Source organism: Jaculus jaculus, chromosome 2 (assembly GCF_020740685.1).
Source record: "Jaculus jaculus isolate mJacJac1 chromosome 2, mJacJac1.mat.Y.cur, whole genome shotgun sequence".
Classification (NCBI taxonomy): Eukaryota; Metazoa; Chordata; class Mammalia; order Rodentia; family Dipodidae; genus Jaculus; species Jaculus jaculus.
Window position 1 is genome coordinate 128,643,389 of NC_059103.1, and position 26,593 is coordinate 128,669,981.

Consider the following 26,593-nt stretch of genomic DNA (forward strand, 5'->3'; position numbering starts at 1 on the left):
AGTTTGAGGCCACCCTGAGAAACCATAGTGAATTTCAGCTCAGCCTGGGCTAGACTGAGATCCTACCTTGAAACACCAAAAAAAAAAAAAAAAAAAAAAAGTGTTTTTAATCCTTTATTCTAGACTATTGTAGAGGGGCAAACTTCACATTTAGTTATGGACTACATCTACTTCATATTAGAAAGAAATTATATATAATGAAATCCTTTTAACTTTAGAAAAATTAAACTCATTTACATTTTCTATATAATCTAAACCTTGAAATCCACCTAATTTTTAAAATAAATAAATAAAGTTTCATAGAAAACTACCTTATGTGTATATATTGGAGTTGCATCTGTAGATGTTTTGTGGAAGGTTTATCTTTAACATACTGAGTTTTCTTTTCTTGAGTTTTTTAAACCATTTTATATGTTATGCAACAAGGTTTTCATGTTTTCTCATTAAAAATACATGAAATACAGTAATTGTAAGAATGTTTTCATTTCTTTTTTAAACAGTGTGTCAGCAAATTTAAAAATTTAATCTATCTTTCCCTTCTTTCTTTCCTTCCCTCCTTCCTTTCTTCTCTTCGTTCAGTCCTTTTTCTTTCTTTTTTTTTTTTTTTAATTTATTTGAGAGCCACAGACATAGAGAGAAAGACAGATAGAGGGAGAGAGAGAGAATGGGTGCGCCAGGGCTTCCAGCCACTGCAAACGAACTCCAGACGTGTGCGCCCCCTTGTGCATCTGGCTAACGTGGGACCTGGGGAACCGAGCCTCGAACCGGGGTCCTTAGGCTTCACAGGCAAGTGCTTAACCGCTAAGCCATCTTTCCAGCCCTCTTTCTTTCTTTTATCTTTGTTTCAACATACTGAATATTGGTCATAGTACCCTCTGGTTAGATTTTTGTCTCTTCTCCCCACCTCTATTCCACGAAGGGCCCTCCTCAATGGGATTATCATTATTCATGATAAGGTCATGAATGCACCTGTGTGTGTGTGTGTGTGTATAAAGCAATGCTTCAGGATACATTTCTCTACTTTGTGGCTTTTACACTCTTTCTTCTCCCTCAAGATATTTTCATTTCTTATTTCTATATATTCCATATACCTTCTTACTAGGCAATGAAGTGATTGTTGGCTACAGAAATAAAAATATTGTGTTTAAGATAAAAAAAGAATCAAATCTTCTGCACTCTATTGTTAGAAAAATAGCATGTGTTCTAATGTAATACATACATATTTATACATATATATGTGCATATACATGTAGAATATATGTACAGATAGAGACACAGGACTTATAGAAGTAAATGGCAACTTAATTTGAGATACCTTATTGTCAACCTTGTAAAGGCTCCTTTACCCATGGATAATTAAACACAAAATATTTTCTCCATCCAGCTATGTGGTATTTATCTTCTCCATAATGAAGACTACAAAGACCAGACCTCCTAAACTATTTGAAATAACAGGACCTTTTACACACAAGGACTGCTTGATTCTCAGATTAAGTAAATTTCTGAAAACAATGATTATGACAATGCTTAAAATGTCATTTTTAATATAGAAGATTGAAGTTTCACGAGTAATTTTTTTTCCTTCTAAATGTTTGTTCCTTTCTAAATGGCTGATTTTCACAGACTAAATATCATTCTGAGCCCTTCTCTGTCCACAGCAGGCGCTTTGATATGAGTTTTCTCACTATATTTTCTTTACAAAGATGCCTGGAATGAAGGACGAGGTCTTTTCAATGGGAGGTCCCTGACTCTCTGCAGCCCATGTGGAGAGCATGCTGTCAAGCACACATGGTGGAATGAGTGAATGACTAGATGTCTGAATGACTGCTCTTGTCCATGCTCCAGGTAGGCTCTATTGTCCTTGCTGAGATCTCTTCCTTAGACATGCCCTTGGCTGCCCAAGGAGTGAGGAAGGATGTGAGGACTGAGAAGCACCACTGAATATATTAGATCACTCCTCTGTGCTGACTTTTCTACTCTGAGCATGGACTTCACTCTGTCTGAAGGAGAAATTACAGCCCTTTGTTCTGGGCTTGGGCCAGACAAAGAGCTCTTCTGCCCCATGACTTTTGGGTGGAGGGCCCCAGTAGGCAGCTTGAGATATCATACCCAGGCTTGGGGAATTTGAATCTTTATGTAAAGGTTAATCATTTAGATGAGGCAGCTAATTTCTAGCTTCACTTCTAAGTGTTAATTGGATCAATACAATAGGCCATCTTTTAATTATAGGGCTATTTGATTAGTTTGGCAGATAGATAAAATAGGTTCACTTTTAAATAACAAAGAACTGTAAATTTCATCATTCTTTTAATTAAACTACAAAAGGAAGACAACAATTTTGCAAATCAGATATGCTGCATATGAAGATACCTATAGCTGCCAGTTAAAAACTACAGCTAATTTGTAACATTCTGAATAATTTAATTTTTTTGCACTCTCAAACCCATTAGCCATTTTTATTTTGTGAGACTTGTGTTGGTCATTGTGGTGGTTTGAATAGATGGCCCTCAATATATTCAGTTTTTATTTGTTTGTATTTTATATCTGCAGCCACCTGGCTGAAGGCAATGTCACTGAGTGGATCTTAAGGTGTGGTGGTGGGTTTCAGGTTTCAATCTAAAGATATGCAAAATGTGCCTAGCAGGGGTTCCTGAAGTGTGCTGTGCTGTGTGGCTTTTGGCTTGTACTTCTTTCTTTGTCTGCTTGGACCCACGAAGGCAGGCCAGCTTCTTCTGCCATTATGGAACTTCCCCTTGCTCTGTAAGCTTCAGTAAATCCCTTCCTCCATAACTGTTTCTGGTCTGAAAGTTCATCTCAGTGAACCTGAAGCTGTCTGCTACAGTCATCTAACAAATGTCATCTTATCAGTGTAAACTAAAAATTAGGAGAGACCTTTTTTATATACTCAATTATTTTTCCAGTGCTGGGGATTGAACCCAGGGTCTTGCACATGCTAGGCAAGTATTCACTCACTGAGTCATGTCCCATGGTATTTTTCCCATTAGTTTCTAGGTACACTCTTTGTTCTTTTTGTTTGGAAGACAGGATCCGGATGACATTTTATAGGCAAAAGGAAAGAGTGCTATCGACAAAGACCTATTGGGTCTTATTAGTAGAGATTTCCTTTCATATGTGCAAAATGTGACAGAGCACAAATCCAAAAGCCTAAAGAGAATTCTTATTAACCAAGTTGATGACCATCCAAGATAATTTCACTTTCATTTACTTTGTATAATGAAGATAATGCTGTTTAGTGTATAAATGTCTCCATTCTGGGATGATGTGTGCTATAAAAATGAAAGACTGACAAAGTAATTGTTATTTAAAATAGGAAAGTATAAACATAAGACATAAAACCCAGCGGAAGCAACACTATAGGAGCTGCTGGACCAAATCAAATTAATAGTCCATCTAATTTGATTCTTGTTTTCAGCACTGACCAATACCTGATGTGCTGAAAATTAAATGGAATTTATGCACCTACTCAATTGTGCACTGTTGCTTCTAGAAGGAAAATCCTCCTTGGTCCTTGCAGGTGATTAACTTATACCCTGAAGCATGAGATTTTATTATCTTTAAATCAAGATCTCAGCTTACAGAGCTGCAAATTTTATGTTAACAGTCATAAAATGATCCATCCCATTTGAAATTCAGACTCCCTGTTTGTCTCAATAGTTCTCTATGGCATGAATTCTGTATGTTTATCTCATTGTGCAAGAAGTATTTTTGTTTCTAATTCATTCTCCTTTATTTCAAACGGAGCATTGTGCCTCTTTAATATTGATCATGGGAACAGAGGACGTCCTTAAGTTAAACAGATATTGTCTTGTCCTATATATTAAAAAAAAAGTGGTTGCAATGTCTTTTCTAAGCTTTGATTCCCTAGTTGATGAGCTAGTCCTTAAGGTAGCAACAAAATCTCATCTGTGATGTCAGAATTTTATCAGAATATAGACATCCAAAACTTGCCTTCCCAGTTGGCTCTTTTAAAATAAAAGGTTTATTTATTTATTCATTTATTATCCGTTGGCAAGGAGTGGGAAGGAGGGAGGGAGGGAGGCAGAGAGAGAGAGGGAATGAATGAACATGAATGGATGTGGCTGAAGGCTTGGACAAAAAAAATTACAGATGCATGCACTACTTTGTGCATACTGGGGAATTGAACCTAGGACAGCAGGCTTTGCAAGCAAGTGTCTTAAAATACTGAGCCATCTTCCCAGCCCTCCCTGTTGGGTTTTGTGAAGCCACTTCTTTGTTTCAATACTGATGTTTTCTGGGGGATATTTGGGAACTTCCCTAGTGGGCTTTAGAGCATATGGCATATTATTTGATATTTCCTGAGATAACACTTTTGTTTTTTGACTTTGAATTTGGAAATAGTTAAAAGTGAGTAAAACTCAAAGTTTCAGATTCTACCTAGGTAATGTTTGGAGAAAAGAATGAAGTTTTAAAAGAAGTTTGAAAACTATTTTGAACCCAAGAAACAATAAAAAAGTGAGTAGTCTCCCAAAGGCACTACTTTGAATTTCACCCTCACTTTGGAATATGAAACTAGTCTATGTGGTAAAATAAAGCTAGATCTATTGCTTTAAAATTATACATTATTTTCAATATAATTATTTAGACTTGTGTATAGGAAGTTCTTAGTCTATGGAGAAACTACATTTTCTTAAGCCTTATTTAATCAACTAACTCAATTTGACCTTCGATAGTGCATAAACTGACTAAGGCAGAGAGATCTGCTTCCTAATAGTACGCTTAGCCTTTGTAGGGTTCAAACAGACTAACTACTTCAATTAAAAAACCTGTATAGGACTGGAGAGATAGCTTAGCAGTTAAGGCATTTTCCTGCAAAGCCAAAGAATCCAGGTTACATTCCCAGGACCCATGTAAGCCAGATGCACAAGGTGACACATGCATCTGGAGTTCATTTGCAGCAGCTGGAGGCCCTGATGTTCCTATTGTCTTTCTGCTTTTCTCTCTCCATATATAATAAAAAAAATTTTTTAAAAAAAGTTTAAAAAAGAAACCTGTAGACACATATGTATATTTTGTTACATTTAGATTGTTATCTTTATAATGATAAAAATTTAAATATGTACCAAAAATTTTGATTTTTAATGTCACTTTGAAGTATCTTTATATCAAGGTAGTCTTGCAACTAAATTCAAACTATGAACCAGCTAAATTTTCAGCAACACACATGTTTTTCCTAGTCCTTTTCATATTTACCAATAATATTAAAATATAATTAATAATTACATGTATTAAGAATTTCCTATGTGCAACACCACAACCCATGCAGTTTGATTTTACAGTTTGAAAATTTCATTTTATTGTAATAAGAATTCTTCATATGAGATCTACCCTTCAGACAAATTTTTAAGTTGGCAAGAATTATTGTAAACTGCAATTACAATGTACCTGTTGGTTATCAGTCTTCACTTTCCCCTTCTGCCCATACCTGGAAACTACTATGTCACTTTTTTAATCTATTAACTTGATTGTGTTACATTCTTCATGTAAGTGGAATTGAATAAGGCTTGGTCTTTATATGATAGACTAACTTTATTTAGTATAAAGTCCTTAAGTGAGTCATGAAGTTTACATAGATATTATTTTTTGTTTTTCCTGGAGTTCTTATGATAAAGATCCTATTATTTTTTTTCTCTTTAACACTTGAGGAAGCTGAGACTTAAAACATCCAAGTAACTGCTGAAGACATGTGGATAGGGAGTCAGAAAGCTGGATGTTGATCCTAAGTCTCCAGTAATCTTTGGTGTGTTCCTGTAATGTGTTGATTCCTTTGATTCCATATGGAAACACAGGGAGAAGGTATCTTGGAGGCTTTCTCTACTTCTAGTATAACCTTTGCTTCTGCTTTTAAACTTTTATAGGAAAAGAATTTAGTCCCACAATTAAGATTTCAGTGTCTTCTCATCAGATTCAATGCCTCTCATTAGAAATGATGTCTGGTTTCTTGCTTTATATACAGACCAAATATAGTACAAGCAATCCCCAGAGTCTGCCTGTAGGCCATGGGTCTCCCCAAATCTTTGTGTTTCAAATTTAATAAACACAAATCTTCTCTACTTCTGATACTACCTTTGACCTTCCAACAATGTTTAGGCTTTCCTCTTAATTTTTTTATAATGACAGTGCCTAAAATTGAATGTTATTCTGGGGTCTTCCCAGCCCTATGTTTGCAATTCTCAGTGCTCTTGCAATTCCCGAATGCTTGAGTAGTAGGAAGAGGCTTGGTTCTGGGCAGTCTTTTCATTTCCCCATATGACTAGGTAAGGTACTCAACTGGAGCATTGTGGTTCAGTGCAGGGAATCCCAACATTTTGTAGGCCCCGAGTCCTCTGGTGTTTGTGGTCTGGTGCTAAGGATGGGCAATCTTCCAGACCTCAGCCTGAATTAAGCCAAGGCAGATGCACTCTTAGCTGTCAATCAGTAAGGTTTACCATGGAATTTTAGCGAACCAAAAAGGTATGGTTTCTAAAGATAAAACTCCTTAATAATCATTAATGTTAGAGACAAGGCTAGAAGCTCTAGGAGAAGCTTGGACCTCCATGTTGCACCACCTTCTTGTCATGGAAGACATGACATTTCAACTTGGTTTGGGAGTGGAGCTCAGACAGTTATAATTAGCAGGGATCTGTAGGTGATGCCTAACACAGGGCATGGGCACTCAATAGCAAGATGGTATTGCTATCATTTTGTTGTACAGAGATGAGAATATTCATTTATTAGCACTGAATTTGGGGCACAATTTTAATTTTACTTAGGCCTGGAGCCATGGTAATGATGGAGTAACATACAAATAAATGACAGAAGTCACAAGTGAAAGGGAAGGAACCCTATGGCTGTTCATAGAAATAGCTATGGTCACTGGCTGTTTCCATTTTAGAGTATGCTCTTCAAGAAGCTGCTAATTTTAGAGGATAGTTTCAAATCTCTGAATTATCATGGAACATTCCACTTGGACGTGCTTACTCCTCTTTGTCTTTCAGCACCTTGCCGTGGGCCTGCCATGGAACAGTGACTCGAAGCCCTGGGCTGAGTGCAGAGTGGCTTGGAAGGGAGGCAGTGAGAAAACTACCATGTGGCTACAAGTGAACAAGATCTATTGGCTTCAGAATGTAATGCCTTATTTGAAATAATGAATACATTGCATGGAAGATAGTTTGCAAAACATTTATTTTGGGGGAAGTAAATCAAAGTTGCTGGTAAGAATTCAGGAGAATGGACATGGTACTGTGGCTCATAGTTTTCATGGACAAAAGTGGCCTTTGAAGAGAGATTTCCAAAGCTATGTCCTGACTTTGGGACAGTGAGGACTTGCAGGACGCAGGTGAGTGGTGTGGTTTAAGCCCATGAGCAGTAGAGCCCAGCAGAGAGACAGAGGCCAGGGCAAGGGGTGGCACTCAAACAAAAGGCCAGAGGCCACGTCGGCAGTGCCAGCCAAGATCACCAGTTACCAGCTTGTTCTTTTCCTCTTCAGTGGAATGCTGGCAATTAAGCCTGTTTTGCAGAATAAAGTGTATGGATACCTGGAATTTTTACACTTAAAGTGAGCTTTCAAGTCTTAGTTCCTTAAGCCATTAAATAACTGCCTTCTACCTGGGAAGACACCGCACCTCCTTTTGCTGTCCCGTGTAGCCTCCGTGATTGGGCTTGTGCCCAGCTCCCGAGCCTTATATCAACCCACCCTTCCTACAGTCATTTAGTTCTGGCCATGGTGACCTCATTTAACTCACAGCCCCCACTTTGCTATCCCAGGCCTTTGCAGTTGTTACATTGTTGTTGCTGACTGCTTCTTTCCTTGGGCTTTCTCATTCAGCAAATACCAGTCCTTGAATCCCACCCCAACCATAATGTCATGTCTTCCAAGAAGCCACTACAAACTAGCCTAGCTGTTTTTTGTTGTGTGGCATTACATTATCCAAACTTTGATCATTTAGTACTTTTTGTTTTTACTAGGGCGCTCTCTTGACAAAAGAAAGTTCGTAATGTTTAGGGGATGACTTTTCCTGTTGTCTGGCATCCTCTGTGCCTGGCACAGGCAAGATGCACATGCTCAGAAAAAGTTGCCAATAAATACATGAGTGAGTGAACAATAACAAAAAAGAGTGGAGCCTGGTCAACACATGGTAGGTCTTTGGAATTATAAGTTTGTTGATTTAAGTCTTTCCAAATAGGGCAGTAATTTATAATGTTGTAAAAATTTATAACATAGAAAATGAATGGTGATTCTCTGCTTAGTCATAATTAAAATTGAAAAGAAAGGGATTGTGTGCTCTGAGAGGTAGGCTGATCAACTTTCTGTAGTTATGAGAAGGTTATCCAGCAAACATATGCTCACATATATCATAAGAGGGTCATTTTTCTAACCCGAAGAGAATGAAAGTGACTTTCATACAAGTTGTATACACATAATAGGGAGTTGTTCATAAATAGAGATTCAACAGCTCCAGCAAAATTTCTACTTCCAGAGAGAAGAAAAATGTCAGAGTAAGCTGTAAAAAAAGTGCTTAGTTTTTTAAATGTAGAAATGGCAATTTAGAGCATTTATACAAATTGCCATATACTGAGGGTTGCAGCTCTGAGTGAATACTGAGAGAAAGTTGTAGCAAAGAGCCAATCTGAGGACACTTGTTTTGGAAGTGAGACTTAGTGTTGCAGCATGCTGGCAATCTGCTTGTCATTAGCTAGAGTGCTTTGTGTCAGGAGTGAAACTCTTCCATATTGATTTTCTCATATATAAAAGTGCTCCAACTAAGACCCCATTGAAAAATGCTCAAAAGGAAACTTACCTTGGATGACATAATTTGTTGTTAAGTCTTGTAATTTTGGCATATAAATTTGTTAAAATATCAATGCAATTGATGGCTGGATGGATATTATATGTGGTGCTTTGCTTTTTTTTTTTTTTTAAAGAACATTGTATGGATTCTATACACATATTGAAGTATGAGATAGTGTCAGCTGAAAATACAACTAGCTTCAAATGGAGTTGAAAAATTAGAAAGTGCAGATCTTGAATGAGATAATACAAACAACTTGTAAATATTTAAGGCTAGAACATATATAAGAAGTTTTTCTTTAAAGTCATTCTTTGGAAGTAAAGCATGAGTTTGGGTTTATAACAGTGTACTGAGATATTTTATCCATTTGTATTTTGTCTTTTTTTCTTCTTTTAATATGTTCAGTGCATATTTACTTTAGTGAAAATCTAAGTTATTTAATTATTTTATCATTTTTAGAATGGGGGTGGTTATTCGTGGATGAAAACAGAAAGCATTTTTCATGGGTAAGAGTAATGAAGTCTAGAAAGTCTGTGGTCTTGGTGAACAAAGGGCATCAATCTTGACTTGGGATGGTGCAATATTATGTCCTTTCAGACACAGCTGTGTTGCTGTGTGGTCAACTGCCCTGGCAATTATATAAAGGGGAATGTGTTACTTTGTGTGTGTGTGTGTGTGTGTGTGTGTGTGTGTGTGTGTGCGAGAGAGAGAGAGAGAGAGAGAGAGAGAGAGAATATTGGCATGTCAGGGCCTCCAGTCACTGCAATTGAACTCCAGTCACGTGCACCCACTTGTGTGCATGTGCAACATTACAGGCTTATGTCTTTGTGTGTCTGGCTTACGTGGGACCTGGATAGTCAAACATGAATCCTTAATCTTTGAAGGCAAGAGCCTTAACCACTAAGCAATATCTCCAGCCTGGGAATGTGTTTTTAATAACATGAAACAAAGCAGAGTCAACTCTTCAGTATTTATATTAACAAGGACTAATGTATGAGATATTCTGAACCACAAAATACTTAGAACTTAAAGCAGGTGGCCTTTCCTCTGTAAAGACCATGGTTCAGAGGGAAGAGTTGGGTCTGTCTAGAGGGACAGAGGTTGGCTTCTGAGGGAGAAGTTACTATGTCTGCACCACACAACCAATAATCCACAGGTGATAGAATTTTACAGATGGCCAGCAGGGTGCTGCTATGGACTTCTAGTGATGAACAAATATTTCCATCACATGTGGCTTTGTTTTGGATGCACTTTCTTTCTAACAAAGAAATTGTGCAGAAATGTTAACGTGATCTTTTATGCTTTTCAATGACTATCAAAGTCAGCATAAGATGGCCACAGTCCGTCACAATATCACACAATTGCACGTTACCTTGGATACGAGGCTGGCTCTGTATGCTGCTAGTTGCTTCAGGTATTCCTTCTTTGCAGCCTCGGTTTTCTTTTTATAGACCTGTGACAACATTGAAGCATCTTAAATTAGAAAGTGCATCTGCTTTTGTTTTCTGAGAAGTACAATACAGAATGATAATCACACACACACATATAACTATATAATATAATAACACATATCTCTCTGAAGATTGTGTTTTCCTTCTAATACAGATTTGAAAGAAAAATGACAATAGACTCAATATGAAAAAGATTAACAATAGTAGAAATTTTACATTTTACATAATTCATGTGAAGAAATTCCTCTGGGTTACTTTGAGTGGAAGTAAATGGCTTAGAAAGGCACTATTGACGAGGGCTAGGAAACCACACTTGAGGAAATAAGAGGCTTGGTTTTTATAATGGTAGATTATTCTATAGTGCAGCCATGTTATAATGCATGGCCCTTGCTGAATACAAAATAAATCTGGGATTTAAAAATGTTCTATGTGAAAATCAAAGGACAGGTGATTAAGGGTAAAAGTTTATCCAAATCTTAAGATTTTAGTTTTGAAATCTGTTTTCAAAGATTCAGGAAGCAGGATGGCATCCAAGGGCTCATTTGGAGCTGGGATGGGAATCCACAGTGGCTAAGGGCCACAACCATGCCATAGCTCATGATGGTGCTGCTCAGGCCCTCCCCAATGAAGACATGGTATGGTACAGTTCTTTGCATGTATGATTTGATGCATGTAAAAGTGTTCTAAACTTGGGGTCTGGAGAGATGGCTTAGCAGTTAAGGCACTTGCCTGTGAAACCTAAGGACCTAGGTTTAATTCCTCAGGACCCATGTAAGCTAGATGTACAAGGAGGTACATGCATCTGGAGTTTGTTTGCAGTGGCTGGAGGACTTGGTGCACCCACTCATTCTCTATCTATCTGTCTCTTCCTGTCTCTCTCTCACATAAATAAATAAATATTTTTAAAAGTGTTCTAAAAAGAACTGCATTTCATAGAAACATTTCACTTTTGAGTGGAAATCATCCTGGAAATAAAAGTAAAATAATCTGAAATTGAAGGAAAGGTCATATGGCTGAGTTAAACAGAGAGGGAAGGCAGTGAATGTGAAAGATGAACTTGGGAACACTGGGTTACCTTCTGCCATTCAGTGTGTCCTCCAAAATATTGTCTACACATTTAGCAATCTGTTCAAATCAGCCCAAAAGAACAGAATCATTTCATCATTCACCATGGAATGAAAGTGTATTCCCATGATGGGACTATTGTCAAGTTTATTCATCTTTTATTTTTACAGCAAAGAACAATGGCTTGGATAATAGTTTGTAATGCTGAGCTCCAAACTAGACACAGGTTAATATTGCAAAGTGGCATAGAATTAGGCATGCCTTTAAAGAGGAATTATGTCTAAAGACCAAGTGTTTGCCAGGTGGCAGTAGAGGGCAGTCTCTGCTTTCCAGTGGTCATGGCTTGATAAGGCTAGGACCCAACTGTGCTATTCAAGATGTGAGAAATATTATTTGCTCATGAATATTTTAATTACAGTAGAGAATTTTATTTAAGGTAAACAAATGACTGACCTTGTCAACAGAATTATAATGGGATCCTCTGAATGTGCTGATTATTTATTCGCCTTTAGGGAGGTTTTCAGCCTGGGGTTTTGCATTTTTGCTAAAATAATAGTCAACTAAAATACAGGATCAATAACCACAATAATATTATCAATTGATCATCTGGCATCTTTATTAAATGGGAGGCTACAGAAACTTAAACATTCTATTTAGAATTTTATTGCTCTCAATAAAAAGTTAATACATATTATGATTAAATATTGAGAATATTCTGCATTTTCAGGGAGGTTATAGATTATTGAACTGATTGTCTGAATTCCAGTTCAGATTCTTGTTTAGAAATTTCCAGTAAGTCTGTGCTGGAGTGGTGGTGTGAAGCCCTGGGCAGTGTGGTACATGCTCACCAGGTGCTTGTATTGTCCAGGTTTAGAGCAGAGCTTTTCTCATTTTCATCATTTTTCTTCTGGGGGATAGACTTATGGCTTCCTCTAAACATAATTTGTAGTTAATGACCTTAAGCTGACATGGTTTACATTTATTTTTAATACCTTCAGATGGCGTTGAGAGGGCTTTTCTTCAAGCAGATAAATATCTTATTGAGGACTTGGAAAAAATATTTAATAAACATATCTTGATGCTAATACACATTAGTGTATCCTATATAATTGCATCGTGCTTTTTGTGAATAGCCTATTCCAAGTGACCCCATCAGGTAACTAGGGTTCTTGTAGACCCCAGTTATAAACATGACCTACTTTGGTCCACAGCATTGCCCCAAATTTCATTGTTCAAGTAGCAACATATGATAAGAGGGATGATACTAGCCCTACTTATTTTTCCCTCATTTGGTTTCTATTGATACAGCAACAGTATAAGGGTGAGGCTACCTTTAATTGGGCTCCTAACAGTTAACACTGAACAGTGTTAAAGTTCCTAAAATTTGTTGTTTAAGAACCATGGATAAAGGTGGCTAACTTCGAGCATTTCAGGCTGAATATGTGGCCTTTGTATTACTCCAGGATCAATGTTGTTATAGAATACCTGACTAGGGCTTAGAGCTCCCTGTTTTCTGCAAATGGCTCCCCATTGGCTATTGATGACCAGCGATGTGGGGATCACTGTGTAAGTGCCTAAATAGCACTTTAGAAAAGAGTAAACTCATCACATCACATTATGAGGATTGATGGATCCACTGATTCCCGAGTAGCTGAAGATGTGCAGAGGGAAAATTCAAAGGAGGTCATTTCAGAAGGTATGTTTCTGTGATTGTGTTCAAAGGGGGAGTAGCACAGACCTGAATTAAAATCTGTGGTCATCCCCCAACAGTAATAAGACCCTCCACCTTTGAGAGCTACCTAATAGTTCCAGCATTACACACTATGTATGCCTCCATAGATCTGCTTTCTGAAATCAGATCAGGAGGCTGCTTGAGTCCTCTCTTCAGAGAAAACATCCAAAGACCTCAGATATGTGAGAATGACGTTAATATGTAAGAACTCATGTGCAAAGGAAGTGTGGAAATTCTTTAGAAAAGATGTCTTAAAATTATCAGTAAAAGCTTTCTAAAAGTTGTTTCAAAGCCTCAAATTATGGATGGAGAAAGTCCTCTAATTGCAGAAACCACACAGGCTGTGGGGCTACATTTGGCAATGAACAGTCACCCCCACTACCAAGTATACAAGCCTAACCTGTGAGGATGAGTCTGATTTATTTCAGAGTTAAGTTTGAGAAAGTAACAGTTTCTCTCAGGGAAAGACAAATATTTTAAAGGTATGTGATTCACACAGTAAATATTAGTACTCTGCTGAGCTACAAAAGGCTTCCAAATGGCCCGCAGCTGTTTGAAATCAAGTACAAAGTTGGCCAGATGAGGATTTAAAAATCATATAATTTATAATTTTCTCCAGCTCATCCAAACACGTTTGAATTCATTCTGCCTAATGTAGTTATATACTGTGTTTTGTTATTCTAGGAAAGCTACCATGTCCTATCTAAGGATTGCATCTCAGTGGTTAAACTAAAACATACATGATGGCTAACCCAAAACATATGCAGACAGACATCAAATAGCAATCTGAACAGAACCCAGATTCTGTTTGTGTGATCCACGGATTCACTAAATCATTTCTGAAATGCTCTGAAGACCAGCAAGTACATATGTTTTTATAGGCTGATAATCTCTAATTAGAATCAGCAGTTCAATGTCAGTGAATATGACAAATTTAAGCAGAAAAAAAAAAATCCTTGCACAATCTGTCATTTTACTCTTGCTTTCTTCTTTCCTAAACAACTCATCTAACTATTAGAAGAAATCAGTAATCTTATAAATACCACCTAATTCCTTCTTCCTTCCTTCTTCCTCCCCCATCTGGCCCCTCATCTCTAGTCATAGTTTATTTTTTACAGTTGTTACAGCAATACTGAGCAAAAACTATAAAATCCTTCCTATTCTGCATTCTACCCAAATACTATTTTAAAAAGTTCAAAAAGTGTTTTTCTTTCTGGTTAAATTCAAATGTATTTTCCAATAACGTTTCCTATTTATAGAACATGCTTAGAAATAGAATTGTGTATAAAGAGGAAAAATCTCCCCTGCACCCTTTAGAAACCTGGAACGTTTGGCTTCTTTCAGAGCTGCTATTGTTTAGGTCAGTCAGAGCAAGTGCGTGTACTTTAGATGGAACTTAGTCCTTAAATGTGGTCACATTTCCATCTTGTATAACTTGCTCAGCATTTTCTTAAGTGTCCTAAAAAAACCAAAGATTTTTATCAAGTGGTATTCAGAGGATTGAAATATTACATGATATGATGAAAAGCTTATGGACTTTGTTTGAGGCCCATCTGATGTATCTAACAGATCTTGACCATATTGCTATTGTCTTTTTCTGGGCTGGTAGGAACCAGATGTGGGCATCTTGCCTTTAAAAATAGCTATAAGGGCTGGAGAGATAGTTTAGTGGTGTAGGCATTTGCCTGTGAAGCCTATGGACCCAGGTTTGATTCCCCAGTATACATGGTGGTACATTGGGTCTGGAGTTCATCTGCAGTGGCTAGAGGCCCTAGAACTCCATTCTGTCTGCTCTCAAAACATATCTGTTGATATATTAAGTGAGAAGGACTAGCCAAGTGCGATGTTGTTAAATTACTCTTATCCAGAAGAAAGTGAGTGTCTGCTTTGTGCTTAGCGTGGTGTGAGGCAGGGAACCCTCAGAAACAAAAGCAATAGCAATAGAATTATTCTTTGTTCCATACATTTTTGTTATTATCAGACATTTTGTTCATATCTCTACTTCTTCGAACAAAAATGCTACATTGGGATTATTGCCCCCATTTTACAGATAAGGAGACAGACACAGCTGGTAATTAGTATGTTATAGTAGAGCCATGGCTTGAATCAAACCAAGCTGGTGTCAGAGAGCCATCTGTGTTAGCTCAATTGCTCCCCCTGGCTATGGGAACTTCCTTTAACATCTCTCAAAGACTGAAAATACATGGCCTGGCTTTTCTCACTACAGGAACGAACCTCAGCATGAAGGGCAGTGCCTGATACACTGTGGCGCCTCAGGCCATGCAGCCAAGCATCACTTAGTGGCAGGGCTGCATTCTGAGAAATGTGTCAGTAGGACATCAGGCCAAATGAGATAGTCAAATGTCATTAGGCTACATAATTATATAGGATCACTATTGTATATGAAGGTCTCATTGATGGAAGTAGAGTTGTACAGCCCAAGATTGTATTTACTGAGTACATAATCCCTGGAATTGGATTTCTCCTTTTATGAATCAATGTTTGCATGAGTTCTAAGGATGAATTACTAAATATCATCATATAATCTAAACATACCTCAATGGAAATTGAGGGCTTGATAGACATATAAAACTATCACAAACTTTACAAATAAGTTGTAACAGACTTTAATGGGTATCACATTAGAATTATTTTCTTACTAAAATAATGAACAGCTTCAAATGAAATGTCTGTTCTCTTTGTGTATGTGTATGTGAATATTTATACACGTATATTACATGCTTACAGTCATGATGCTATGAAACAATCTTATTGCTGTACATATATATATATATATATATATATATATATATATATATATATAATCTAGATTTTAAAGAAATTCTTTTAAATGTTCAGCTGCAAATTTTTATAAATATAAGTGTGACTTATATTATATGGTTTGTAAATGGAAAATAGTTTTACATATTCTTTTTTCCTCTTTTTAAAAACATTGTGAAAATACCTGAGGTTTATAAGGAAATTGCTTTGATAAACTTACACATATATAAATGCTTCAGTGCATCAGGATTTCTGTTAACCTTAAGAATTGTTGACATAAAATCCAAATTTTATCATAAGACAAGGGGAAAAGCCCAGCAGCACTTATGTAGTGGGTGTCTGAGCACCAATGAGGAGTAAATGATTTGATTCTGTGGGCTCAGAGGACTTGTCAGCTGCCTCCTAAGTATAATTCTGGCTCTTCATATCCCTGCTGCTTCTAATTTAGCAGGACAGGCTCATAATTGAAGCAAATTAACTATTTACACTTGCTACTTCTACCAAGGAACAGGACACAGCAGCAGGAAAGAATGAGTAGGAAATTACATTCTTCCCACTTGTGTCAGATCTGCCCTTATATAAACACATTAACAGTAATTTCATGAGGCGTCAAACATAGGAATAAATACTGAGAGATAAAATAATGAGGTGCTGCTATTGAGCTGAACTGCTGTGGCTAATATCCTTGGATATGAATTATGCATCCTGAAAGAAGGCATATGTTACAGTATTCAAACACTTTCCCTGCAAGTGATATCTGCTCATTAGGCTGTGCGTCTCGAGGTAAATCCACTCTCTTCTTCCATGACAGGACTAGCATTTACAAAAATACACTCTCCAGGCACCCGTGGGCTGTGGTTTCCCATGAAAACACTAAATCTGAATAGGCTTTCCACTCCATTTTTAGCATAACAGCATGTTTATTTAGCTCTTGGCTGCAGCTTTAAAGCCATTTAATGTAATGTAAACAAGAACATTTTGTTTGTAATTTGCTAAATGTCTTACAGCCCGACTGTGTCTCCAATTAGGAACTTAAGGTTCATTTAGCAATTTACATCTGGTCCTGATTTAAGGTGACTTTCCATGGCTGAAAAAGGACTTAAGAATCCTTTATAGCTCACTGGGCTGAACTGTTGTATTTGAAAACTGGACCAGTGCTTTCATTGTATCCAGTCTGACTTATCTTGTCTTGTCACTTTGAACTCAGGTTCTGAACCACAGTGATCAGAGATCATGGAGGTAGACAAGAAATGTAGTTGCACATGCAGAAAAGATGCTGATGGTCACTGAAGCTCCACGGAGCCAAAATATAATGGGGGTGATACTGGAATCTTAGTTGTCTTTCTCTGTAGGCTCCAGCCAGTGAAAGCTAAGTGGCAAAGCCCAACAACACAGCAATGCTCGCATTTTATTCTCCTTTCTCCATCTGGTGCCTTTAAAACAACTTAGCATGTTTCTGAAATGGGCTCCTCATTGTCTTACGAGTCATTAGCATTTAAAACCCCCCGCTTGGAAGCCCAAGCACAATTTTCTTTGCATTCCAGATTCAGCCCATCTTTCCCAGTATTAAAAAGGAGGCATTGCTGATACATGGAGTTCGTTTGGAGGCTTTGGAAGGAATAATCCATAAGGGAGGTTTGGTGTTCCTGGAGGATTTTTTTTTTTATCACTTTTTAAAGTTTCCTTTTGATTTCTCTTCTTTGAAAGAGACTTTGCATAACCAGAGTACATACAGTTTCTCTGAAAAATAAATATCTGCTCTTCTGCAGTGACTTCTTGTTTCCCGCCCAGACTCCACAAGGAGCAGGCATGTGAGGTGAACACACAGCTGCTTGGAGTTTTGTTCCTTCTGGCTGTCAGTAAAACGTTCAATTGTAGTCTCACTAATAGCTGTTTTTTCTTAAATATTGTAATTTTCCAAGCTCCCCAATAAGTCATCGATAAATTGGTCCATCTCTCTCAGTTTATGTTTATATCTGTAGCTGCTCATGACTGTGGGTGGTTATGACAACAGGTGTTTTGAACAATTGTTGTACATGAAATCTTAGCTGTTGACTCAACCCAGCTGCTTACTCAAGGCTTAGAGCATCACATGAGTTTGGGCCATTGTATGTACTTTTATTCAAAAGTTTTGAAGTTTAATAGCCTCTAAGCTGCTCCAGAAATATTCCTTTAAAATATTGAATAGTGTATGTGTTCCTCAATTTAAATATTAAATGAGAATGAGATGCAATTAATTTAACTTTGAAACAGATATTACCTTCTGTTGGCACAATGAGTCAACATAAAGGGAGTGAACAGGTGGTATACAGCATCATAACACTGGGATATTTTGCTGAAATTTTCTGGATGCCCAAAGGTGTCTTTGAGGCAGGCATGTTTCCTTTGCTGGCAACTTTTGCAAATTGTGAGGGCCAGCTTCCAGCAGAGTGGTGGCTGGCTGATTCAAAGCTACACACACCCTCTCCTAAGCAGTGTCTGATGGCCTTCAATAGAAGTGAAGGGATGGGCCTATGACCTGGAAGCGCTGTAACTAAAACTTTTGGTGGAATCTGTGGTTTACCTTCCTTTATTAGGCAAGGTTATCTTTATTTCCAAAGTTGAGCTGTGCTGTTACTGTGAAACCAACAAGGTACATCAGGCCTGGGGGAAGACCGTCTTAGAGTGAACAAACTGTCCTCAATACTTTGTTTTGCTAATTCTGAAAGTAGTGCTCAAAATGTAAAATATTTATTCTTTATGAGAAACAAAAGACTGAATAATTTCTCTAAGAGTATTTTCCTAAACAATTTTATAATAACTTTTTTTAGAAACTGAATTTTGATTGTAGGATTGTTTTATAGATATCCAATGAGTTATGCAGGACAACTATTCAATAATCTCATACTTTATCAAATGGATTTCACCCAAAACACCTCAACTTTGTGTCAGTTTTAGAGAACCAGTGGTTGGCTCATTTTGAGTTGCTTTATCATTATAGGTATGAAATTAAAAATTCTTGAGTATTACATTATAATTGAAATCATACTTATTTTGAACTTCAGAATGAGGGAATGGGAATAATTTCCCCTCTTCATGTCACAGTTGATAATAACAAATCTCATATACTGTTTTTGCCTGTAAGTACCTGATATAGTGCATATAATTACCTGATATAGCCAGAACATAAACAATGTTGAAAGCTATTTTACTATGCCTCTTTTGCTATGGTACAAAGGACAAAATATTAAAATAGAATTAGTGGGATAAAATCCACTTCTTTATTTTTACTGCTTTGAGGAATTACCTGATTTTAATCATATGAATAACATTTTGTTTCCACCAGAAGCAAGAGTATAGGTACTTCTTTAATACTGGTCATATGAAGAACAAATACTGGGCTGGGGAAGGCTTATAAAAAGCTTGCTCTTAAAATCATGAGTTTTGACTATGGGAAATTATTAGGAAAATCAGCCTCAGATTAAGATAGGTTAAGAGTATTAACCCTGGCAAGTGACATTTTTTTTTTAATTTTTTTTTGTTCATTTTTTATTTATTTATTTGAGAGCGACAGACATAGAGAGAAAGACAGATAGAGGGAGAGAGAGAGAGAATGGGTGCGCCAGGGCTTCCAGCCTCTGCAAACGAACTCCAGACGCGTGCGCCCCCTTGTGCATCTGGCTAACGTGGGATCTGGGGAACCGAGCCTCGAACCGGGGTCCTTAGGCTTCACAGGCAAGTGCTTAACCGCTAAGCCATCTCTCCAGCCCAAGTGACATTTTTAACAAAGCAGAAAGTAAGGCAGAACAAGGCACCTTGGAGCAATCTTTCCAGCTCAGCCACTGAGTCTTCAGTCAGAGTGGCTGGGTCTTAGGAGGAGACTCCTACATATCTTCTGATAAACAAGAGTTGTCCCCTAGGGAGAAGCTACTTTCTGGAAATTTTATGTTAAAAAGAGTCCAAGGGAATGAAGCTCAGTACCCATCTAAGAATACACAGAGAGTTGCTAAAGCAGAGAAAGGGAGGTATGTCCTCCAACGTAGCATCATACATGGAATAGCAAGACATTAAGGTGACATCATTCACAGAAGAGGGACAAAGGCTGGACTTCTTCACCTATGTGCAATTAATCCACCACTCAGCCATTCTCTATTTAGTGTAAATTCTAGCCTTGACTGAGATTGGCCTGGGTGGGGGAGGGGAGATGAAGTATGGTAACAAATTGATCTGCATGAAGATCAAAACCAGCTCCAAAATCCTGAAATAATCTCTTGAGGCTACATTAGAATTACATAATACAATGTCACCTGCCATATTAATAGTCAGGTGCATTTTTCATTGTGTGTGTGTGTGTGTCCATGTGTTGGAACATGGGTGCTTAGGTTCCAGGGTTTACAGGCAGAGGTCAGAGAACAACTTTGCATGTCAGTCCTCCCCTGCTACCTCCTTTGAGGCTGGGTCTCCTGCTGTTTGTCTCCTTTTACCAGGTCAGCTGATGCCCGATCTTCACAATCCTCCTGGCTCTGCCTCACTTCTTAACATAGGTGCCCTGGATTAGATATTCTGTTTACATTATAGCATCTGGATTTATGTAGGTTCTTAGAATCTGAACCGGGATCATCAGCCTTGCATACTAAGTGCTTTACTCACTAAGCAATCTCACCAACCCAGATATTAAAATATATTTGTTTTTTACATGTGTATGTGTGTGTGTGTATTGGTCGAGGGGACATGCCAGAGCCTCTTGCCACTGCAAATAAATGCCAGGTGTTCCACTTTTTGCATCCACCTTATGTGGGTGGTTTGGTAATTGAACCTGGGTTGGCAGGCTTTGAAAACAAGTGTCTTTAACTGCTGAGTCATCTTCCCAGCCCCTGATTCCAGATCTTTTATCTGAGTGCACAGAGAAAGTTGCTGTGAAGTGTTCATCAGCCCTGAAGAAGACTCTTGCCACACCGTACGATAAGACAAGCCTAGCTTGCCCTACAATAGCATTCCTTCAGGCTTGCCATCTTGAGGACATAAGAAAATACTGGAGTGGCAATTGCTGTGTTGCCTTAGCAACTGGTTTTATCATTGCAACTCTCCTTGATACCCTAGCCTTTGTTAGGAATAAAAACATGCAAGCTAATCTACAAGTTCTTCTTAGAGTAATGCTGTGTTCCAGACATTTCAGTTTAGGCAAAGGCAATGGAGGCCTGCTTGTCCTGTCCTCTGCCATTTCTGTAGTGATTAGAACAGTGCCTAGCAAATGCATATTCAAAAAATTGTCAAATAAAGAGATGAATGATGTCAATTTACCCAGCCCAATTTCATAATCTATAAATTTTGGATACTTCCCTGTAAACCTGAGTCTTACGTCATACAAATGAGACAATTCAAAAACACTTTAGGGGTTGGGGATTTAGCTCAGTGGATGAGCGCTTGCCTAGCAAGCGCAAGGCCCTGGGTTCAGTCCTCAGCACCAAAAAAAAAAAAAAAAAAAAAAGACAAAATCATAAAAAGACCAAAAAAAAAAAAAAGGGAACAAAAACACTTTAACAATATAAAATCCTATTTATTTTATGATGCTGATACATAGTCACATGAATATATCTTTCTAGAAGCATGAATAGGTTTAAGAGTTTTTTCCTCATTTTTTCATACTTTTCTGGGCAGGGTAAGAGTAGTAAATGTCTCTAACATGAATCAAATATGAGACATCATTAATGCAGTATTTTTTCATAATAATTTTTCATAACCTACTAGTTATTTTTGCAACTTATTTTAAAGATGTTTATCTAGTGTTTTTTGTGACAGTAACATTCTACAATCTGCATAGTAACAAGGGCCATCTAGTTTCAGGTTTAGACACAGGGGATCAATATTGCTTCCCTGGGTGGGTTTCATCTATTTTCTGAAACCTCATTCTCTAAACATGCATCCTCTTCCTCTATAGGCACTGCTGGGCTACTATGCCACTGACATGTCTCATGTGGCCCTTCCTAAGCATGACCCTTGGCCACAACATGACCATTCACAAGAAACAAAATGAAACTTAAGCATCTGGTACCATTTAGCACAGCCTAAAATATGGTCTATATATACATGGGGGATTGAATAACATACCCTGGTAGTCTTTAGGGAATGACCAAGGGTAGAAACCCTTAAATTTGAGGTTCATTTTGCTAAGGACATAGAGTGTTTTGATGACAAAAGGGTAACTAGCAAGTGCTGAAGAGAGGTGTGGACAGTTTTCAAAATACTTTTAGGATTTTTAGTCTTTATGATCACATTGGCAACATTAAGAAGTTATGTAATCCTGGCTGGGATATGTAGAAGTCTTTCCAAAAGTAACTACACTATATAAACTTTGAAATAAAGCAACTAACATGCTGTTTATGGAGGAGTAGTAAAGGAGTATAAAATTAGGTGGGCGTCTCTTAAAGTCTGGTTCTGGGAGGGTACATTCTTGGCCATAGTTCTGGTGTCTGAAGAATTTACTGGAAGTCCTCAGAAGCCATCTCTTTAAACTTACATGCACCCTCTGAAATCATGCTGATTTCCATTCATCCTATGGAATCTTTCTTACCTGCTTTTGCTCTTCTCCTAAACCATCCCACATGGAAGCCACAATCTTAGAGACTTCTCCAAAGGTAGCATTTGGATTTTGACCCTTGATGGCAGCCTGGGTATCACGAAAGAATAACGCATAGGCAGACACAGGCTTCTGGGGCTCATTGGGGTCCTTCTTCTTTTTCTTCTTGGGAGTTTTTGGTTTTTTCCCCATATCAGAGGCAGGTCGCTTCTCCCCACCATTGATCTGAAATAAAAATAAAGATAGCATTATAGAGGAACTGAGAAAGTCTGAGGTTAACTCATGGTTTGTCTCCCTAGAGAAGTAGACATAAACCACACCCCCTTCTCCCCAGACATCTCACAGCAGAGAGACCTCTAAGGGACATTGGGTAGCATTGCTGTTGATTCTCCACATATAAACTGCATAGTTTGGGCTGGGGGTATAACTCAATGGAAGACTGCCTAGCATGCTTGAAATCTTAGGTTTGATCCCAGCATCACAATAAAAGAATAAAGAAACAAAACCAATATATTTCATGTGGTGTTCTTATTCAGTTTTCTCTCAGCTTAGTTTACATAGCTTTAAAATACTGTTGATTTTGTTTTAAAAATATTTTTATTTATTTCATAGCAGACAGAGAGAGAGAGTGAGAGCGAGAGCGTGCGTGAGTGAGAGAGAGAGAGAGAGAGAGAGGAGAGAGAGAATGCATCTGGCTTATGTGGGTACTAGGGGATTAAACCATGGGTCTTTAGGCTTTGTAGGCAAGTGCCTTAATTGCTAAGCCATCTTTCTAACCCTGATTTTTTAAAGATAATATTGCTACAAAATTGAAGTGCTACCCACTTAGCTCTTGTAACTTTCCCTCTTCCTGTAATGGTGACGGCTGACTTCTCTTGTACTGGCACTGCTGGATTGCACTCTAACTTGCTTTCTTCTGGAGAGTTCAGATTTAACATTCTTAATTATGAATTTAAAACCATGGGTCCAACATGTTCAACAAGTAGTCAGGTGTCTCTCCTTGACCATGTAGTCATGGTCCTGGTTTCAGAGCATGGTGTGATCTAGTTGCTGGGTCAGTACCATCCAGTGGAACTTCCTTCAATCATAGGAAAGATCTATAATCTACACTGTCCTATATAGAATATGACACTAAATGAACACATAAAGTGTGGCTTGAATGAATGTGAAGAGAAATTATAGCCTTCTTCAATTTTAAATACCAACAAAGCCTAATGACTACTTTATTGGAGGCAGCACCTCTAAAAAATGTGAGAGAGTTCTAGAATTTTACTCAATTCAAAATCAGCTTTCATGTTTCTACATTGCTCTCTGGTACAAATATTTAGGTAATTTTAATTGTTATTCTGGAAAATTTCACTGACTATGCTTATGTAAGTCTGATCATTCTATTTGTATTAAATAAAGATGATGCCATTTCATCCACATATCCAATATAGGATTCTAGCTAAGATTTCTGTCAAGCTCTAGAGCCATGTGAATTGACAGGCATGTTCATTAGGGCTGTATGTGAAGACCCCTGTTCCATTTACATCTAATCCACCAACCTAAGTCCCATGTGTACACTGCTTCCTGGCACATTTATCTTCTATGACATGGTTACTACTATTTTCTCTGTGTAGATATAGAGTAACATATATCTTACTTACATAACATTCTGGGTGGACATTCATGCGAAATAACTTCCACCCTAGCAGAGGAAGCAGGATACACCCAGGGTCCTATGGATATTCAGGATCTAACTTCATGCTTTCCTTTAATTAACTTTAGCTGTGTTATCTTGCACAAGTTAATTTTCCTGAGTTTCTGTTTCTTCTCTGTAATTTAGTTTCAGTGCAGCTTTAAATTATTGAAGTGGTGTGTATTTATATGCATTATAAATGTTAAAAGTAGGCTGGGACTATAACTCAGCTGGAAGAACGTTTGCTGTGCAAACCTGTTGCTCTGTATTCAGAACTCAGCTCGGGGTGGAGCACTCGCTTAGTGTTTAAGGTGTTTGCCTGCCTCTCTCAAACAAATAAATAAATACTTCTCTTTTTTAAAAAAGTATGCAACTAAAAAAAAAGTCAAGTGCAGTTGTACACAGTTGTAATCCGAGCACTGGGCGGGGGGGGGGGGGGGGGAGGGGGTATTGACAGGACGATCCCTGGGGCTCATTGACCAGCCAAGCTAGCTTATTGTTGAACTCCAGGGCAATGGTAGACCATATTTCAGAAAAAATGAGCAGTGTCCCTGAGGCACAACACCTGAGATTGTCCTCTGGTCTCTGCACATACATGTGCACATTCAACTATGCGTATATATGCAGCCATATACACAGGAACACACACACACATACATACATGCAAACTGTAAAAAAAATTCAAGTATTAATTTTGACATGTTAAAAACTTTAAAAATAACTCACTGAATGAATGATATAATACCTTACAATCTGTTTGAAAGACTAGCCAAAGAACAAAAAGACGTAAGAAAAATGTTTAGTTAATTCTTTCACTTTGGCTTTTTTTTTAAGCAAGTCAAAGAACCCCAGGGGGACAAGATGTTCTAACCAAGTTGACAAGCAAATGTAGATTAACACTGGTTGATTAACTTCTGTAGGATGAATATGAGATGTGGTCCTGTGAAACTACTGACCCCACAGTACTCTATTAGAGGAGTAACATAGTGGGTAGTGTTGACCCTAGGCTAACTCATGGGCCAACTCAAATTTCACATATAGGCATCTGTGACCTAGAATGGTCATCATCAAATATGGCTGCACAATCGAATGACCTGGAAAGCTTTTAATAAGTATGTCAAGGCCCAGAACACTGATTTAGTCAGATATCTAGGAATGCAAGACTAGCCTTTGTCACACCATCCCAATTCTGTTCTTCCAACTTACATTTAAACATGTTGAGAGACAAAAAAAAAAAAAAAAAAAAAACAACCAAAAAAAAATGAGCTAATTTTGTATCCTGAATATTACACATGAAAGTATTTTTCTCCTCCTCACAAACTTCACCAAGCCGTTGTATGTGTTGGTTTCATGCTGCCTCTGCCATTACTTCTAGGTGTTTTCAACCCCTCTCAGCTTCCCATAAAGTTACTGCTAAATCTAGTGCACCTTTTGCTATTGCATTTACTTGATTTCACCATGGGAAGGCCTTCTCTTACTCTAGTCTTAGAGTACCACCTTCTGGGACATACTCCTGTCTATTGACCTTACTGTTCATAGAATATTTTTTTGGTGGTGTGGGGGGGATGTATCTCATCTTCCTTCACATGGCCACTATATGGTAGCTTTTTTCAAGCATATAAGCAACAATTATTTGGCATCTTTATTTATAAATCTTAAAGATATTTCAAACTGGAGTTAGGCTCCTGTTATATACTTGATGGGTGATATACAATTCCATCCACAGAATATCTCAAACTTGAAACTGTACAGTTGTGTGTATGGTCATTTGGTTTGCCTCTATCCCTCAGTGTGTTATGAAGGTAGGGTCAGGACCAGTTTTAGTCATGAGCACTTATCTTGGTACCCAACATGCTATAGTAGTAGGAAGTATAATCACACAAAATGATAGTATGACTGGAAGAATAAATAATTGTCAACACAAATGGCTTTAGTTACAGGAAATTAGGCCTCACAAACATACTTGAACACATTAGTATAATAAGCAAGCATTCAGTGAAGGAAAAAGCATGACTAGTCTTTGTACAAAGCAGCTGGCATGGTGCTTGTGCTTTCTTTGCATTACAAGAGGGATCTTTGTGAGATTCTTTACAGTTTCCAGCATTCCTAGTTTTGTAAACAGCCGTTTTTACATTCCTAAACAAAATCTTTATTAAAAATAAGAAAATAATAAAATGAGTCAACAAGGCTTACAGTGAAGAATATTAAGAATGGAGTGACCAAAGTGTACAAACATTCCGTTCTGAGTAATTCTGGGGCTATAAACAGGCAGTGTAGTAAGTAGAGTTAACAACACTATAGTCACTACACTATAGTGTCTGCTCACAATTGCTGAAAGAGTATACTGTTAGTATTCAAATTAAAAACAAAACAAACAATAACAACAAAAAAGGTGACCAAGCAAGGGAAAGTGGCAGATGTGTTAGCTATCTTGGTTATCACAGTCATTTCGCAGCATATAGATTTATCAAATAATCACACTGCACACTTTAAATATGTAATTTTTGTGAATGATAC

At 37.7% G+C, this 26,593-nt stretch overlaps 1 protein-coding gene across 2 annotated transcripts in view; it reads right to left on the bottom strand.

Moving 5' to 3' along the window:
• Positions 1-26,593, bottom strand: part of Tox (thymocyte selection associated high mobility group box) — a 319,367-nt gene that overhangs the window by 12,922 nt on the left and 279,852 nt on the right. For both annotated transcript variants that reach the window (XM_045144132.1, XM_004653334.3), the window contains exons 5-6: positions 22,390-22,620; positions 10,183-10,263 (exon numbers count right to left, since the gene is read on the bottom strand). In XM_045144132.1, coding sequence (XP_045000067.1) covers positions 10,183-10,263; positions 22,390-22,620 — 312 coding nt within the window. The remainder of the gene's footprint in view (positions 1-10,182; positions 10,264-22,389; positions 22,621-26,593) is intronic.